This window comes from Malaya genurostris, chromosome 1, assembly GCF_030247185.1.
Source record: "Malaya genurostris strain Urasoe2022 chromosome 1, Malgen_1.1, whole genome shotgun sequence".
NCBI classification, from domain to species: Eukaryota; Metazoa; Arthropoda; class Insecta; order Diptera; family Culicidae; genus Malaya; species Malaya genurostris.
Window position 1 is genome coordinate 54,312,382 of NC_080570.1, and position 13,867 is coordinate 54,326,248.

At 34.9% G+C, this 13,867-nt stretch overlaps 1 protein-coding gene across 11 annotated transcripts in view; it reads left to right on the forward strand.

Annotated features, from left to right (window-relative positions):
* Positions 1-13,867, forward strand: part of LOC131439702 (uncharacterized) — a 107,975-nt gene that overhangs the window by 83,597 nt on the left and 10,511 nt on the right. For 10 of the 11 annotated variants that reach the window (XM_058610995.1, XM_058611000.1, XM_058610999.1 and 7 more), the window contains one exon: positions 8,064-8,549. The exons of the other annotated variant lie outside the window; for it this stretch is intronic. In XM_058610995.1, coding sequence (XP_058466978.1) covers positions 8,064-8,549 — 486 coding nt within the window. The remainder of the gene's footprint in view (positions 1-8,063; positions 8,550-13,867) is intronic. 11 annotated transcript variants of the gene reach the window in all.

Consider the following 13,867-nt stretch of genomic DNA (forward strand, 5'->3'; position numbering starts at 1 on the left):
AAACAGACCGTTGAACCGAATGCCACTTTTTTCGTTCAACAAACCCGGCAGACAGAGGTCCATTGTTGAGCCATTTTTAACATGAGGAGTTGGAGCCCCGTTGGACTAGTTTTACTGCAGAATTCCTGAAGTTTTTTCCACTTATTTGTTTAAACTAAAGATACATACCTGCACAATACTTTTACTTCACGTAGAATAACAACAAATTTTCTTTCTATGTAAAGGTAACACTTAATTTTCACACTATTTTTGCAAGAGATAAAACAACATCAAACCGTTCCAGCAAATTGAACGAATATTTCGTGCAATATGTCGCTCAAAAACCAACAAAATTGAACGGCCTGCTGAGAGGGTCGAATCAGATATGCCATTTATACAGATTTATTTGTATTATACAGATTTTTACATACGCATACAGAATACAGATATGGTACAGATTTTCTAAATTTAATACGGATTTCATAGAAGCAAAAAAAAAGCTTTTTCGTATGAGCAAACTATTAGTATTTGAATGAAGTGGCAAGAAGCAAAGTCTTGGCATTACATTCCTTTTGTAGAATTTAACCTTTCTGTTCCAACAGACAGATGAAAAGAATTATTACTCATTGAATCTACAATTCTACAGCCATAATGTATTGGACTAACATCTTTGAACATAATTTTATTGTTGATATTTAATTTTATTAGGGAATACAGATAATACTGATTTCCTATAAAAAATCTGGCATCTCTGACTTGAATGCAGAGTTGAAAATGTTCATATTAAATTAATTTTCATATTTAATTTTTTTCATATTTCGACCAGAGATGCCAGATCTGCAGATTTGTCTGTAAATCTGCAGATATCGGACATAGTGCTGCAGAAATTTTTTGTAATACAGACTTTTGCAGACTTTTGAAAATCGAGTTTTTCGCAGACTTTCGGTTAAAATTTGCAGACTGTTGAATTGTCGCGGCCTTTTTTTTGCTCGTCTTCACAATTTATAGAGAAATTGCTGCCAGCAAGACAAGCTTGCTAACAGCAGATATACAGACCTTTGCAACTCTGTCGGAAGATATTTCAAATTTTTACCTGGCATCTGTGATTTCGACAGTTACTCTAACAAACCAAATCTTTTGCCAGATTTTGTAGATTCACCAGATATTCAAATATTCTGCATATGAAAGGGCAGATTTCTCAACAAATGGTTCAAAATTGTCAAATGTGTAGCAAACAACGAAAATAAATGCATAAAAAGACATTGCTCTACTGCATAATTACAAAAATTCGCTGAAGTTGAGTCTAGCTTTACGGCTTCACAGCTGAGGCTTTCAGTTGCTATGTACGGGACCTTAATTTACTAACAAGTCGAAGACAATAGAGTTTTGCACGAACGATACGCTAGTCCTACGACAAAAGGGCCTAACTGCAAATGAGATCCTCTCTTTGTTTACTTTCTCTTTTGATTATTACGGCAACCATTACTGCAATTTATCCAAAGTTTCCAATATCAATCGGAAGCTTGTGGTTTGACAGCTATCAGTGATTTTTGTGTTCATAATAATTTGCATACGTGTTAATAGATATGTAAACAAACCACTGATATCTGTCAAATGATGAACTTGATTCATCGGCAGTTCATTTATGTTGTCAACGTGCCCATCGTGCAAAACCTAATGCAAATGGAATTTATTTTTGTCAAAATAAATGATGCCATATTTTGTCAAACTTTCTCTTCTGAAAGGAACCGATTGAATTTTTTATTCATTTAATATTTTAGACACCTACTCGAATGTGTACGAGCGTGTTTCCTGTACAAAAGAAGTGTCGGCATCGCAGTTTTTGTGTTTTTTAGAAAGATTTCAAGCAACAAACAAGTGACGAATGCTTCATAATAAACAAATATTGCACTCAAGATCAATTTTGTTCAAGTCTATGAATAAAATTTTGAAATTAAACTGTGCAAAGTAGAAGTGTCCCGGGTTGGCGGTTCAATGCATAGGGTCTTCTAAACCAGTCGTCGTATGTTCGAGCCCCGACCTGGAAGGATTCGTAGTGTCAGTAGAATCCGTAGCACCTGCCATGCAATGGTTCTGTACACTCTGAATCGGCTGCGAAGTCTGTTGAAACAAAAGATCAAATTTCACTACAGGAATTTAATACCAACTTTATGAGTTTAGTTTATGGAAGCGAATCGAATTATTTGATTTATGTGCATAGATGGTATAAATCGTGATTGACTTCCAACGGATTCCTGAGATTCTTTCTATCCTTGATGTTCGACTTCTATTCGTGTATCATTATTTTAATAAGTTCAAACCATAACCACTTCTCGTGATTTTGGGTTTGAAGTAGACAGGAAAGTGTTTTCCAGGCTTAAGATTCTATTCAAAATAGCATTTCATGTAAAACGGGATGAGATGTTTGTTTTCAAGTAACTTTGTAACAATATATGACGAAGGATCATGGTAAATGGTGAACTTAGAACTTGCTTAGAAATTTTTGAAATTTTATATACTCCCAAACCATCACTTCCGAAGCATACGATTAACATAACTTTTTGTAAAGAATCGAATAACTGTCTAATAACGTAATCAGTTTTTACAATTTTTGTCCTAAAAACACGAACACTTTTTTAAGAACCTACTACGTAAAAAGAAGTTTTCGCAAAACATGAGAATATGATCTATGGCAATATTCGAATGCTGTTCTTGTGGAACTGATATGACGAATAGTTGCCATTAAGCAATGTCATAATTCGATTCAGAATCCAAAATGGCGACTTCAGATTTATTGATATTTCCTTAAGTCTCTTACAATATATGCATTTTGGGAACGGATTTGATGAGTAGGTGCCGGAAATAAAAACCGAAAGTCGTCATCTTGGATTCCGGAATGGCATCAAACAACGTTTTCCGGCATCTACTAACTAGTTTCTTTTTGTTTGGAATGTATATAACTAACTATAGATCTCTTTACGAGAAATTTAAAAATGCGAAATGAAAATTTTTTTTTGTGGATACAAGTAGTGAAACGTAAGTTTTGTTTTTGATTATGCTACTCTCGAAGTGTATTGATTACTTTTTTCGCCAGATAAAATTTTAATGGTTGGTCCGGTTGTGGTTGTTGTGTTTTGCAAACCTCTTGAGACATTACTACAACAACCGAAAATAAAAATGGTTGTATACCACTCGGTGATGTTTTTATCTTCTGAATTTTTTATTCTATGCTTGGCGAAAATTTAAAAACTCATGAAGCGAAGCTAATGAAAATCCTTCCATGACTTAGTACTCAAATTTAACCAACTGTTAAAATTATTCGGCAGAACTCTGGGCATAAATTTATTACCGACTTATAACAATGTAATAAGAGCTTCGGCGTAGCAACATTCTTATAGCAGTGTTGTGATAATATTTGCACCATTGAGCAATGTCAAAATTCTTTAAAATGTCGGTTTCCTTTCTCTGTAGAAAGAATTGACGGAAAAACCGACATTCGATCGGAGCTTCGGAGACTCCTAGTGTTAAATACCATTCGACTAAGCTCGACGGGGTCGGCAAATGTCTGTGTGTGAGCATCTTTCAAAGAATATTTTCTCCGTAAAGTTTTCTCGGAGATGGTTAAACTTCGGAACTTCTGGGTAGTTGGGTTGGGTCAATGATGAAAGTCTTAAACTGATCTCAACGAACGGTGAAGTCTCTTTAACATTGACAAAAGTTGACTGATCGTCTGAATCGTACTTAAAACTGTTTGAGTGAAGAAAACAAATTCATTTCAAAATGGCTAACTAGCATTAGCGATTTCAGGTAATTTTCTTAAATCTAAGAATTCGGAGATTTTCTACGGATCTACGAGTCCATAGAAAAATTAACGTTTTTCGGATTTTTTATACGAAAACCTAAAGAAATTGAGATTTTCCTAAGAAAAACTATGCTAACAATTTTGTCCGGTAAGAAATGAAGGTCGATTTTTTTTATTCTCACTTACAGTTTTGTTACCACTAAAAATTCCAAATTAAAAATAAGTCATTCAAGTCAGTCAAGTGTATTACGTTATATTAGTTTTAGAAAGATATGGACGGGTATAATATCAGATTTAAAAAATAATAATCTATCGAAAAACCATGCGTCTCCATCAAATTATCATCAGATGGAGATGAATGGAATTTAATGCTAAAAACTTATATCACATGTTCTTGGAACTAAATACCATGCCTTTTTCATTTGCAACTTGAATTCAAGGCTTCAGTATTGACGTAATTAATAATGATAAAAGAATTTCATTCCCAATGTTACTTACACACGCCCGTCCGTCTCACACGATTAACCTAGTAGTAATGCAGGGGATCAAAGCCGAACTTATCATAAAGTCTCGGCTGGATCAACTAAACCTCCAGATTATCCTGCAAGATGTTGAAGTTAGAAACTGTCATAATTATCCCGTCGATTTTCACGAGGCTTCCTACACCACCTCATGAAAAACTGCACCAGACCATATCATTTTCTTCCTCATGTTCCACTGTGCGGCTGTATTGTAGAGTCATTTCTGACGTTGACGAACAGTTTTTCCAAAAACTTATAGCTGAAAAGGTTTTTTTGGGATTTCGCTTGATTACCTTTTTCTGCAAAAGAATTATAGTTTTAATACTCTTTAGAGTTTTCACTGAATATAGCAAAAATATGTGGTTGAAGTTAGCTGCTGTGTACTGACATTGATTTGAATACAATATTTGTCAATTCATTAGTTCTGATTCATGTTTCCTCATAAGGAAGGATGAAACACAACCGTCCGCTGATAACATGTTCACTAATGCGTGTTTTCCTACATTCTTGCTAGCTAAATCGAGACATGCGTATGGGCTTGTATAAATAATATTAGGAATGAAATTCTTTTATCATTGATAATTACATCAATGCTCAAGCCCTGAACTCAAGTTGTAGATGGAAACGCAAAGTATTTAGTTCCAAGGGCATGTGATATATGATTTTAGCATTACATATCATGCGTTTCCATCTGATGATAATTCGATGGAGACGCATGGTTCTTCGATCGATTTTTTTTAAGTTTGATATTATACCCCGTTGTGTACTTATATAAGATTTATTTTTTATGTTATATCTAAAAATTCTGAAAAAAAATCTGAAAGGTTTCCCATAATTGTTGAAATATTTCGATTTTTTTTCAATTTGTTCGCTAATGAAGTTTTTGAAAAATTAAAATAAAAAAAATTTCACAACCTAAATAATTGACAGTTAAAAGGTTAAAATTTTGGGATCATCTCCAATACAAATTCTTTCAAACAGCTTATATCAATTTAAGTTCTGTTTGGAAGCAGTTTTTATATGCATACCCTTTTTAATTTTCGGTTGGTCACTTATTCGCGACTTTTTACGGAAACTAAGGCATATTTTTCCAAACCACGAATAGAGATCTTTAGCTGAAGGCAGAAGCTACACAAAGATACAGATAACTGGGGTAAAAACTTAGTTATAATGTATGCGTTTTCTTATTTCCTGAAAATGTCCTGCTTAGCCCCGGTATCCCCTAGTCGATCTATTCAATAGAAATTTTACTCTCCGATGTTAGTGATGTTGGCACTAGCTGAAACTAGCTAAGAGAGGAATATGTATAAGTATACTGTAACACTGTTGGACGTTTTCGAGAGGGAAAGCAGACCTGCAAATTTTCAGTCATGTCAAATGACCTTGACAGACCGACTAAAATCATCGTCAACTGTAATCGGTACGGTCAGTGTCTGTCAAATGAGATACTCGATAGTTCTATGACCAAGTAGAAGTATACTTAGTCAAAGACAGACAACTTTTTTGTTTTCTCTATCCTATTCCCGGCTGAAGTAAAACAAAATCTATGAGAGTACTAACAAAGATAAATAATAAAGACATGTACGTGCTTATAAATATTACAAAAAAGTGGTTCGGTCCCGGTACCTTCTGAAATGACCGCACTCACCGCTTGGTGGAGCGCGAGATTAATTGCATTGTTATCATTTCAACCAAAGTGTGCCATAAAATCTCAATGTATACAAATGAGGTACCGAATCGAAAGGGTTCTCACGGTTTGACATTTGCAGTATGAATGTATGATGGGAACTCAGCAGTGCAACCAATTTATCACCATTGGTGCCAGTTTCACGGAGGACCGTAGATGTGCGCCAAAAAAAGATCGTGACTGTCATGTCTGGAAATTCGTTTGTGGTACTAACACAAACATAAATTGATAAAGTTCATTGTTCTTTGCAAAAAGTCATCGGACTTCGGAGTTTATTGGTGTAAATGAATTTAGTTCAATGTTTGTGCTGCTTGATTAATAATTAGTCACATCGTAATCAACATCGTAATCGTGACAGGAGAAATGAAGATAATATCAATCGCATCGGCAATCAATGAGCGTCCTGGTGAGTGTAATATCAAGATAATATAAGTTATGACAGATCGGCTCTCAGACACTCAATTTAGCAGCTCTGGGTGAAAGTTAAAAACGACCTTGTAACTACAGCTATCTGATGATGTTCAAAATTAACTGCCTTGTTATACTGAAGTCGGTTTAGATCTAGGACAGGACCAGACAACTGGCTTCTTTTTCCAGAAAAATATTTCTCTTCTTATTCCGGTTGCTCCCTGCTGTAAATAATAAATGCCTCGGGATCACTGTTGCCAGTAGAGATAATTATTCATTCTGAAAACTTTCTTCCCTTATAACATGCAATTATTTATCATTTGAAAACACTTAGACAAATGTTATATCGGACAAAAATATAGCTCTGGATTCATTTTGATCAGATGTTTGTTTTGAAGAAAACGTTTAGTTGAAACAGCTTAATAAAATTTTTCTAAAACACTCAATTTTGGGTAATTAATTTTTGCAGCTTCATTAACTAAAGTAGGTATTCAACATATTCTATTTGCGAAAAATAATAACATACAGAAGTATCCAAAGATTCGGTGCTATTCTCAACCAACATAATCAATATTCTCGTCCATATCACACTTCGTGATTTCAGGCTTTCTCTTTGTATCATCCAGTGATTGTTAAATGTACTCGTATACTTTCCGCATTGACAGGACCTAAAAACAAATTGAACTTATATCCTATTGAAATTAATAATTTTGAAAAGATGACCCGAAAAATAAAATATCCAATATCAAGCTACATTGTTACCGACGATACTGACAACACTTTTTCTACCACCCTGCAGTAATATTGATTTCAACAACTTGTACTTGCTTATGTCAATTTCAACCAATCACGAGCTGGTCCGAAATTGGTCCTAAAAGTGGATTAACAATTGTCAGGTCCTGTCCTAGGTTTAGATGATGTTTTAAAGATTTGAAAATTAGGTGCTCCAAGAGGATAAGAAAATAACGTCACTGCAATGGATTGGCCTTCGCAGTATTGCAGTTCGCGGAAAGACCAGTGCACGATTTAGAGTATTTATTACGCAGAATTCGATAAATTTGACGCGTTCCGTTAATCGACTACGCGAAAAGATAGATTGGAAGCACGATCATTAAATTACATTGAACATATTTCATATCAGTTGAAATGGTTACAAGTGTCACCATCGCGTTATTTTGTGGTTAAAATTAACCAAGATTTCAGCACACTCGAAACATCAATCATCAAATGCTACCAGTTTAGGTTGAAATCGGAAGAGTTCAACTAGTTTATTAGTCGCGTAGGGGAAACGAGGGAAAAATTGACGCGTTGCAATAAAACTAATTCTCTGCAGGGATTTTCTCATCGTAATCATTTCGGCTGAATATTGTCGTTTTCGGACTGTTTAGATCAACGAATCGATAATAAATCTACGGGTATATTGTATCGCGATTACATGACCATAACTACATTCTTCAATAATTTGTACTAAACAACATTTGCCACAAATTCAAACTACATTATTCCCGTCATACCGTTTTGTAAGTAAAACGCCTCATCAGTTTCCTTTTCAGTTAGGACCCTTGTTTTCTCTTCGCTCATTTCGGTAGTTGTAACCACATAGTCTACGGAAACATTTCATTAATTTATTTTTTATTCTTTTCCAATTATTTACCATTTTTTCTAGCAACCCTATCCACCACCATCAATCATTCCCGTTCCAAATGTAGTACCGTGCCTCACGTTGCCTCCACGAGAGTGCATTCCGCCCCTCCCAGTAGATCCCTGCAGACCACCAACAATAATAACAACAACTATAACAACAACACCACCACCACCACCAATAATATCAACAACAGCAACAACAACAACAATACCAACAACAATCACCTTTCCGATCAAACCCACCCACCGACATCGGTTCCCACCAAGCCCGACCTGAGCAACAACAATTCCATTCCCAACAACCAAACCATCGCATCTTCCATCATGACAGCCTCCTCGCATCCTTCACGCGCTAAGCTCACACTCGGTCCTAAGATTGGCTCGCAGAATCGGCCCAGAACGGCTAGTAATGGCAAGACGGCGGCGGCCGTCGATTCGTTGAAAAAAGATCCGACGCGCAAATTCGCAAACAACGCAAAATCCGAATTGGGAACCAAAGCTGCCGGAAGTAAGTAGCGCTTTTCTGCCAAACAAAAATTAAGACATTTATCCAACCACGACAAAGAAAAAAAAAATGAAGAAACATGTGCTTAGTCATTCGTGCTTCGAGACCTACCCGCTCCGGTCTACGAGTCTCAGTAAACCTTTGAAATTTGTACTAGTAGAGGTGTGTCGAACAAATTTATCGAACCACGTTAATTGTCAAATCTTTCAGTTATTAGTTTTATTGAGAGCACGTCTGCTTGAAGACGTTAAATATTTATGTTTGTTTTTGTAATTAATCGAATCCAGTTGAAATGTGGAACTGAGGTCACCGAAAGAGCGCTTCTTATCACGAACGAAGGACCAAAGAGACGTCTGCTGGGTGTTTTGGTGTTGTATTTGAGTGTTGTTTTCTGTTTTCATTTGTAGTTCTGTAGTGATAGTAGTTTCATTCCATCTCTATCCTAGATAAATGCTTATTCGTTAGTTTTCTGTCCATCCCTCATGCTACGTGTGTTTGTGTGTTATTTGTTCGCTTCAATAATAATAGATCTGTTCATCCACATTGTCTATATGAGCGGCCCAATGCAGAAATCGGCTAAATGCGTATATTCCATCGAAAAAATTTGAAACGAGTACCAAGTGCAATGCCTAAACTGGAACAACTTTTGGCACCATAAATATTTTATCCAGTTTTTTTCAACTATAACAATCTTAGCCGATTTTTGCCTCGAGCCGAAGTCCTACGGATATAGACACAGTTAAAAAATCGGATAAAAACACACAGTGTTCCATTGAGCTGTCATCCTATTTTAACCTGTAAAGTAATTAAGCGGACATTTTCAAAGTATTCGTATGTAATTTTATATTTTTTAATAGATTGTCATCCATTTTGTACACTATTTATGCATAACTCGTCAACATTAAATTCAGTGTGATAATCTGTGAAACTATCAATCGTTGGAGTTTGTTTCCAAAAATCGTAATATTTTTGTTCGTATCGACAGTTTTATCTTTAAAACGATGGGTTTGAGTATCATTTTGGGGAAAAAAGTCCAGCCATTTTTATTGACGGGCGCAACTTACAAAACATAAAAACCAATCGAAATTTTCTCTCCTTCGTAAAAATGCTTCATACAAAAAAAAACAATGTAGTATATAAGTCTCGGCTCTTAGGAATATCAAATAGACGAAACTGTCATATCTATTTGTTTCCTAATGTTTCGCTCTTCAAGTTCCGCACACAGAAAAAACAAGACGATATTTCAATTGACAGGAAAAATTAACTACACAATTAGGTTTTGCACGATGACGACACTAATGAACTGCCGATAAATCAAATTCATTTTTGACAGTTGCCGTGTGTTTGTTATGCTTTGCGACTGCAAATTAAAGATTGAAAAATGACGAAAAAGTGCCCGTTAAAAACGCGTTCAACAGTGAAAATAACTAAAAAGATTGCCCTGTATGTGTTTCCAGCATCAAGGAGCGATATTTGTATAAATCTGTTTAGTGCGAAGCGACTCGCAATTTTTAGATTCAACCGATGAACCTCTGATGAACTTTTAAACTCTAAACAAATACACGTCGACTGCAGTGTTGGTGGTTGCCGAAAATTTGACAGTAGCTGCTATATTGCTATCTGTATTGTATACAACATTTTAAATCCGGTAGAAGATGCTACAAGAACTCGAGTCTCTCAATGCATGAACCGTGATACAATTTTGCTACATTGCTTCGTTCCACTTCATACTCTGAGTATTTCACGCCCTTAAAAAAATTTACAGTCTGATAATGATCGTTGCTGTGTGGAATTTCCCAAGAGAGAATCGCAAGTTGACAATTGTCGCAGAAAATCGAATCGATGATTCTCATAATAGGTTTCAATATTTCAAACCCCTTGTGTGGAGCATTCACTTACATTTTCATAGACACAACTTATACAAAGGTTATATGCACATAGTTAGAATAAGCGGCAATAGTAAAATGATTCTATCGCAATTATCAACTGCCTGTATAGAATCGGATCGCGAAACGAGAATAAGCGACCGTTTGTTGCTTCAGAGAAGATCCCCACAGCAGCGTGCTAACCTTTGATTCTCAGAAATATCATCGAGAGAAATTCGCTCTCGCACTGGTGTCTATTCTATGTTAAATGAGCCATGCCGGGTTTTTGTTGTTGCGATGATATCCGTCTCTCTTTGATACCACTGATTCAATCGTGTGAAGAGTTGCTGGTGAACGTTCTTTGATACGATAAAAGTCATCCTTGGTCGACTGTCAAAAAATAGTTCATTCTGTTCATTTTGAGAGGTTATGTCATTTTCGTGCAAAACCTCATTACGTTTCCATTATTTCGGATGTTTCCCGAAGTGTCCACCAAGGAAATAATAAATCATACACACACGGATAAGAAAGAAAGAACAGTTCACTTCAAAAATAAGTCAGTTTTTGCTTCAAGCATATTTTAAGGTTTTTCTAGATATAAGTAAATATATAGCTGTTTCGAAAATATGTTATTTTTTATTTGATATATATCTTGAAGCAACCGCTCATGTGTTCTTTGGTTGGAATATTACATGTTTCTTTCAACCATATATTTTGCTTGATATTTGACAGCACTTTTCAAAGGATGTATTTAGCCATATTTATGTTCGAAAAGAAATCTTTTCTTGTAAAATAATCAGGCTATGAAGGTGAAAATAACTGTACTTAGGTATATTTCTAACCATACATTGTACAATTCAATCAATCGTGATGTTCGAAACACTTTTAATCAAGACTGATAGAAGCTTATCTATAATATTTGTCATAATGGTTAAAGTTAGCATTAATCATGGACCAAATATTTCTTTATTTTATTTTACTTGAAAATTTTTTTTATTTTACCTAATTTTTTTCAACGATTTTTTTTAAAGAAATTTTATTTGAAAAATCAAAATAAAAGTGGAGGAAAAAGTTTTCACACTGATGTGGTAATGTTAATTCTTATTTATTGAAGAATCCAATCAGCGTGATCACCACGAGATAGCGTTATGGTGATTGTTTTGACATATCCCATGAATTTAGACAAATTTTTGAAGAATTTTTCAATTTACTTGAGTAACAGAAACATATGATTTCAAATTGTCCTATACTTTTGACAATCTCGGATGAAATTTGAAATTTTCAGTTCACATACAGATTTGATTTAGATGATAAAACATGAGTAAATAGACTAGTCATACAACTTTTGATCATAATTTATCAATTAATCTCAAAATCCAACCCAAAAAACAATGAATATCCCAGATATGAAAACAGTACCCAACCTCACTTCTTCCAATTTGGTATTTCATGTTACGATTTCTCCATAAATATCAATCAAACATATCACGGAAAATTACTGAATCATTAATGATCGATTTTTTCACCAAATTTTCACACGTTTTTGTATGTTAGTAGTCGATTCATAAGAATAAAGGCGGGTGGGTAATGTCAGAGACATAACTGGATGTCGTGAATACGAAAACAACTGACATGTTCCTTAACACTTCCGAATATCAATTAGTTGATCAATTGCATGAAATTGTATGTAGAATTTGAAACGATACACCTAAACTGAAGTACAGATTAGTTACATTTAACATTCTGAAACACAAATATTATGAAATAACCAGTACAGTTCTTTATAATAAAATAATGGTGGCTCTGAAAAGAACCTTTTATGAAAGTGTTTGTGATGGAGAGTGATGAGTTGAATTCGAATTCCGATGGATGCCGCTGACTTCTGTCATCTAATTCCAGGCTGAACTGTTGTACGTGGGTGCGATACTGATATGGTTAGTGTAGGTGTAGCGTTTACAAACGATCATAATCTTCCAATAAAGAAAACATTAATGTTGATCAATGATACAATAGGACTAATTTATTGAACGAAACTATCAATATGTTATTGGAATTTGTTTCTAGCATTCAGGAGGGTCAAATTGCGTAATTCTCTACGACATTAAACTTTGGCACATTTTTCGCAAAAACAAAGAAGGTTTCACTTGATCTCGATTACTGTGAATTTCACACAGCGAAAAGTACACAAATCAAATCAAACAGTTCTAGGTTTGCACTAAACTGAGGATAATTAGCTTCGATTTTCGAACAACAAGTATTAATAGCTCTTTAAAAAACTTTTAGAGCCATTAGAACGACTGATTTTGTGTAATGCTCTACACCGTTGTTTTTTCACCCATGCAAATGGCTGGCAGCTGTGACGTAATCGCTCTTGTCGGAAGCGAAACTAGCTGTGCAAACGACACAAAATACATCTGCTTGCAGTGGCGATAGAATCCAATCTAATCCAATTTTTGTTAAGAGGTTTCTTTTTATGTGATTTCGTCTGTAGCTTTTTTACTAATGGGTGGTCCTAACGGATATAGAAATAGTAGCATATAGAATTTTAATTTCGATTATTTCATTTCGGATTTGCATTTCATTGAAAGAAACTATCAGGGTGCTATACGGGATTCATTCCTGCCTTTCAGAAGGACCAAATTGTGGAACTCACTGCGATATTAAACACTGTTCGGAACATTTTCCTCGAATGATTTGTTGTACAGCAGCAGATATTTTGTTCTCTTCCTCAGAACGCGTTCTAATTGGCTGGTGTTGACATGGGTCAAATGAGACAGGTTTTTCAATAGTGTACTATTGATATACTTCAATGCTTTTGCTATACACGTTTAGGTTGAAAAATTTCGTAGTTAGATTATATAAATCCTTTCACAGATCACTGAGCTATGAGCTTTAAAAATACGAGAAAGGCAAACGCGCCTTATGAATTATCCTCTTTTATACTCGTTTATACCAAACATTTCAGAAAAGTTAATTTTGAATTATTTGAGATTATGTTACCCAACTGAAAATTTTATCATAAAATTGTGATCATATTTTCGATGGCATGTAGCAAAAATTATGTTGATTCGGTAGATACAACAAGAGATATTCACGATCAAAAACTTATCACTCTCTCAGAGGGTAAATTTTTAAAAGGCACCCTATAGTAAAGTAAGTCGTATTCACGACAAAAAATTAAAAACCCTGCATTTTGTTTGAATCTTCAAGCAAAATCTTAAAATTATCACAATCGCTTAGTTCAAAGCTCGCCACTCCGGGCAGCGCAGCGATCGCAAAAATGTTGGTTGGATTCTTCAATTACTGCCGATATGAAAATTTTCGAAAGAATTCTCCGTTGCTTGGTACTATTTTATGGTTATGGTGATTCTTTTGACATATCCCGTGTATTTAAGAAAAAGTTTTGACAAATTTTTCCATTTATTTGAGTTTGAACGAATGCAGATGACAAAACCT